This window comes from Solanum pennellii, chromosome 2 (genome assembly GCF_001406875.1).
Source record: "Solanum pennellii chromosome 2, SPENNV200".
Lineage (NCBI taxonomy): Eukaryota > Viridiplantae > Streptophyta > Magnoliopsida > Solanales > Solanaceae > Solanum > Solanum pennellii.
In genome coordinates this window covers 54,419,256-54,425,274 of record NC_028638.1, presented here as the reverse complement: position 1 = coordinate 54,425,274, position 6,019 = coordinate 54,419,256, and the positions used below count along the sequence as shown (strand labels likewise).

At 35.8% G+C, this 6,019-nt stretch overlaps 1 protein-coding gene across 1 annotated transcript in view; it reads left to right on the top strand.

Moving 5' to 3' along the window:
• The window catches only part of LOC107008939 (DCN1-like protein 2), a 5,820-nt gene extending 1,705 nt beyond the window's left edge, over nt 1-4,115 (top strand). The window contains exons 3-10 of the mRNA XM_015208161.2: nt 67-118; nt 265-340; nt 453-535; nt 1,492-1,588; nt 2,399-2,444; nt 3,069-3,145; nt 3,225-3,581; nt 3,695-4,115. Coding sequence (XP_015063647.1) covers nt 67-118; nt 265-340; nt 453-535; nt 1,492-1,588; nt 2,399-2,444; nt 3,069-3,145; nt 3,225-3,541 — 748 coding nt within the window. The 3' untranslated portion in view covers nt 3,542-3,581; nt 3,695-4,115. The remainder of the gene's footprint in view (nt 1-66; nt 119-264; nt 341-452; nt 536-1,491; nt 1,589-2,398; nt 2,445-3,068; nt 3,146-3,224; nt 3,582-3,694) is intronic.
• Nucleotides 4,116-6,019: the final 1,904 nt, after the last annotated feature.

Here is a 6,019-nt window from a genome sequence, read left to right as displayed (position 1 = left end):
GGGGGGGGGGGGGGAGGAATAGATAGAGGTTGCCAATATTGACAAATTTGTTTTCAACCATGGCAGGGCGACTATTTTTGAAGAAGTGTACAAGCTTAAGTTGCGGTTGAATTTGGAGGTTTGTTGATTGGATGATGTTATGATGGCTGGATTTTATTTAGTGTGAAACTATCCACATCCATCTCTCTTAGAGTTGGCCTTTTAATACAATACAAAGTATTTCAATCATCAAAAAAGGAACTTACATTGTATTTCCTTTTGTAGGCAGACTTCTCTGAGTTCTCGCGTTTCTATGATTTTGTCTTCTTCGTTTTCAGAGAAAATGGACAAAAGAACATCAGTAAGTTGATTACCTTGTAGATGATTTTGCAGCAGTGTGCTCATTCTTTGTAAAGCATTCATAGTTAGTTAGTTTGTTTTTTTTAACTTATGTTGAGTTTAAAATATTTCAGCTATAAGTAAAGCTGTTACTGGTTGGAAAATAGTTTTAGCTGGAAGGTTTCGGCTACTTGATCACTGGTGCGACTTTGTTGAGGTAAGTGTCAGTGACTCTTATTGATTGATTTGTTGTCATGTGTTCAAACTTCAAATTGCATTTTTCATCTGTTTGTATGTGTTAAGAATTATGGAATTTTAAGGCTGAATAAATTCATCAATTACAGAGGATCCATGTGCTTGTAACTTTGCTTCGTTAAGGTTATTTGAGTAGACAATTAAGTCTACTTTATTAAGTTTGTCTTAAGGGTCAATAGAATACAAACAATAAGGTTTTGTAAGCTGATGAATAGACGTCGAAGATCGTGGGATGTCATGTCATTAGCACCTATGTTAGTTATAGGCTTATGGAAGGAAGAAACAGGAGAAGTTTTGATGGGATATAACATGGCTGTTTATTGAGGAACGTCCTCTCACTTGTAGTTTCTTCTTTGACCCATGAAATTCTTGTTTGTGTAACACTTTAGGAGTTATTAGTACAGAATCCTATTTGTTTTCTTGTACTGCTTGTATGCATGAGATTTTCATAGCAGCAACACAATAATTAAGCTTTAGTTCCAAACATGTGAGGTGCATCATGAAATTGACTAGTTTTTGGTTGGCTGGTTGCCTGCTGCAACTCCCCTCAATTTATCCAACTTTAGGACCGGCAATGTGAGCAATCTTTACCAGCTGGAGTTATACATGCGATTTTCCCATTATTAAAAAAATTTTGCAAAAGAAAAAAAGTTTTTCCATCTGGTAGATTTTCTTCTTTTTGTTCTTTCTGATTGTGGTTGTTTTAGCTGTCTTGTGTTTTTGGTTTGGGCATTGAGACTTTCAGTTGTAGCTGGATTGTGGCAGCCAATGCATTATTTAGGCTTATATTTGTCAACTTAAATCCATGGTGGTACCTTACTTTACAAAGACTGATATTCTACTTTGTGGTTGGGTGACTGCTGAATGTTGGTAACTTGCAATTTTCCTATAGTGATTATTGTTTACTGAAATCTCCAGAAAAAACAGCGATACAATATATCTGAGGATACTTGGCAGCAAGTTTTGGCCTTCAGTCGTGCTGTGCATGAAAATCTTGGAGGATATGATCGGGAAGGTATTAAATTTACGCTGTTGTAGCTTTCAATCATCACCATCCAGGACATGTCAATGTCACCCTAAAATCATACTTAATAGAGACGTATTGTAGTTTGGTTCCTGAATTTGGTATTTCATATTTCTTCTATTTAAGAAGTATCCTTTTTTTTCAATTCCAGCTAGTTGGTATCATCAATGCATCCTTTGCTTCTGTGATGTTCTATTTATGCTATTATCAGAGATTTTAACGAAAGTTATTTGCAAGACGATAGCTGCAAAATGTGGGTTTTTAGTTTGAAAGAAAGGTAGTTAAAAGTTACTCAATCTTGTGGTAATCTGATCATCAAAGTTTAATTTGAAAGTTTGATTTGTGTATTGAATTGGTAAGATCATGCAAAGCATAGTTAGTGATGCAAAAACATCCCTTCATTGTTTAACTGAGTCTGAATTTTGTATGAAGAGTCTTATAGAATTTTATTATTTGATTGAAATGTGTCAAACTTTTTGAGAAGTCCTAAGATTGAAAGACTATCATATAAAAATACTGTAGGAAGGAGAAACATTTTTCAGGTCCCAGAAGTAGAAGGTTAATTTTGTTTTCCGCTGCCACAATTATTTTCTGTTTTGCCTTGTCGTTCTTTTATGTTGAGTAATTAGTCCTTTACGATATATAATATTGGAATGAATTTGCACTTCTTTGGTATTGTGGAAAGGTGATTATGTTTAGAATAGCTGCTTCCTTTTTTTCATATTTTGTGTTTCGATCTTACTGATCCCACCGGCCCACTCCTTTAATCATTATGTTCTTTTGTGGTGATGTTCTCTGCAGGAGCTTGGCCTGTTTTGATTGATGATTTTGTTGAGCACATGTACAGGTGGCTACTAACCAATTTTTCTCGTGGAAATTAATTCCAATGTGTTTCTGCTTCTTTCATCTAGATTATATTGGTCATGTTAAGAAATATTTACTTGGAACGGAAATGGGTTTTCTTCCCTTTTCTCCACTTTTGCGGCACAAAGAGGTTAGAGACCATGTCTGGCATGTGTATCTTAGAGATGTAATTACCCTCTATTGCTCATGCTTAGAGAAGATAAGCTTGGTATGATATGATTCAGGAGATTGATCCTCATCATTCACTTGTATCATTTAAGATATTCATCTTATTGGATGAAATAAGTTCCGGGGACTAACTCGGGTGATTGATGTATAGAACTTTGTGGACTTGGTGTCTGTCTTGGACGGTCATGGTTGTGTAGTTCATGGCCTACACAATTTGTGGTTGGTTCCTTCCATGGAATTTTATTACATGGTCTACTTTTTTCTTACATGAAGGATGTGTCTAAATTTAGATTCCGATTCAGACTGCAGCATAAACTAAAAGAGAAATCTTGGCCTTGCTTTAGCTAGCATTCCAAGACGGTCTATGCACTTTTGAATGCCAAGCAATTTGCACTGCATTTTTTAAGACTAGATTTGACGAGGCAGATTTGTTATGCAGGGTTGGAGGAGTTGATAACTCATTTTGTTGTAGCTGTGGTAATTCGGGAGCCCAGCCATTTGAGGATTCTTACCCTGGTAATTGCGGCTGAAGATACTGTCTTGGTTCACACTGAATTATCTATACTATTATTACTTATCTGTGTTCTTGGTGCAGGATTGATAAATTTTCCTGGTATGAAGAGGAAATCTTGTGGCAATTTACAAAGAGTAGAAGAATCATCTCATGGAGATCCAGGCATGGATGTGATTGTCAATTCGAAGAGGAGGCACGTTAATTTTGGCAACCAAAATGTTGACTGGACAGAAAACCAGTCACATGGTTACTCGGAAATGGCTAAAGCAAATAGCCCATTAAATCATTCTGCATCTCCCTGCGCTGTTGAAGGTTGTTTGTCCAAGGGTTTTGCGGGACTGTTGTCAGGCCCTTCATGTTTGCAGTTTGATAAAGAAAGGAGAACTTCCTATACATAAGAAGGTTTTTGATCTTGTTCATTACTGCAATATATCAGGGGTAGGAAGCAGGAACCGTTATCTTGTTCATTCTTTTTCTTATTGTTCAACCAACTAGTTTTCCACGTGTTCAAATCTGCTCTCTGGTAACTAATTCTGTGCTTTTTTGCGCAGAACATACGGTGATGTGGAGAGAGTGTTAATTGCCATTGGTGATCTCCCAAATTCTATTTCATGCAGATGGATAAGCTTGAAGTGAAGTAGAACTGGGAATATGTAGGTTTTGTATCTAGGATTATCAACAGAGCACAATCAGAAAGTGGCATTTTTTTATTTCCTGAAGTAGAACTGGGGATATGAAGGTTTAACATGAGGAAGTATTTTTTATTTTTGAAAAAATTAAATTCGAACTGTAATCTTTCTGATGCTTCTTTAAATCCTCTCACGTGTCTAGACGCATGACATTTGTGGAGCAAATCGAGAGGTAATAAAAAGAGTTGTATGATTTAGGAAATTAGTTTGATATATAAGTTATGTAATAGGACCTATCCCTAAACTATTGCTTTCATGATGACTACTGCTAAATTTTCTTAAATTTGCAAGTGGAACAGTAAATTTTATTAGTTGATAAAATATTCAATTACAAGGGAATTCGAATTGTTTCGGAGGCTCATAAGCTGAGCCAAAGGCGCAAGTGAAAATCATGGATATGTACTAAATTATTAGGGAATTTAGGAATGATCATTGTGTAGGAAACCAAAATTAGTTAGGATTTGATACTCCCTTCGTCCTTATTTAGTTGTCAACTTTAGAAATGACACACATATTAAGATAGCATTAATTAGCATAGCGAAGTTACAATTTTACCCTTATTTTCAAAAGGGAAAAAGATCAAAATTACTCTCAAACTATTTGAAATAGAGCTCCGTTTCATTTTTAGCTCAAAAATACCCTTGCCATTAACATAAGAGACCACAAATACCCTCCAACTTAACAGCCCCGTTAACCTCATGACATGGCATCTAATATGGAAAAAATAAGTCACCTGGCTCAACACGTAAGCATCCAGCGTGGAATAAAGATCCACATGACTGCCACCTAAGCTATACATGCCAATTAACCCTTTACCCAACCCATTAACTAGACCGACTCGTCGGAGAAAATTCACTTCATCGGCCGGAATTTCTATCGTCAGTGACACTAAAAGCTGTCGGAAGAAAAAAATGTCTATTCTACCCTTGCACTCTCTCTCATTTTCAACGTTAAAACCACTGTTAAATCCTATTGTTTCACTTCGTTTCTTTCTTCTTCTTCTTCAATCTCAACCTCTAGATCTAGAAAGCTTTCACAATTTTCAATTCATTCATCATTCAATGATACTCGGATTTTTTTGTACCAAAACTCAAGCAAAACGAAGATGATTCTGATGATAAACCATTATTTGTTTATGAATGGGGCGAGAGGTTGAAACCAGAGCTCCGACCCATGACGTAGTTATCGGAAGCCGGACCCTCCTATTGACTAGATGAATGGGGTAGAGCTGAGCTAGGGATCAACAACTCTTCAGGGATTGAAGATGAGTGGGGTGAGAAGTCGTTTCCGAAGCTTCGACCCGCGAAAACGACATCGGCTTCGGATCCTCCTATTGACAAAGACGAATGGATCGGATCTAAGCTAACAAGCACATAAGCTACCCATGCCCCTTAACCCTTTACCCATAGCAGCAGATTCCCGTGACTATGAATGTGAATGGGTCGGTCCATTTAGTGGGTGGGTAAGGGGTTAATGGGCATGGGTAACTTAGATGGCAGTTATGTGGATCTTTATTCCATGTAAGACGCTTACGTGTTGAGTCATGTGGCTTATTTTTTCCACATCAGATGCCACGATATGAGGTTAACGGAGCTGTTAAGTTGGAGGGTATTTGTGGTCTCTTGTGTTAAGAACAAGAATATTTTTGGGCCAAAAATGAAACGGAGGGTATATTTGCTCTATTTCAGATAGTTTGAGGGTAATTTTGACCATTTTTCGTTTTCAAAAAGGATGGATTAAAACTTGAAAATTTTCAAGAAGATTAAATAAGGGTGTAATAGGAATTTTCTTTTTATCCTTTCTTGATTTGTCAAAATAGACAAGTAAATAGGGATAACTAAAAGAAAAAATGTTTGACAAGTAAATAGGAACGGATGAAGTAGTTTATTCATGTCTAAATAGGATTTTTTTAATAAGAAATTATATATGAATAGGTTTTCCTGTTTGATGTAAAGTATGTAGTATTATAGTAAGGGAAAAACGTTTGATATAATTTCAAACTTTTTACTTCTATTTTTTTTTGAAAAAAAAAAATCATGTAGGGGATATATAAGATCCTTCTCATACATAAATTTTTTTTTACTTCTTTGATTATCATTATTAAAGTTGTTTATTTATATTTTATTTTTTTCCTTTCATTCCTTAATGTGAAGAAATTTTTAAAACTGTTTTTTTGTGGCTAATTAT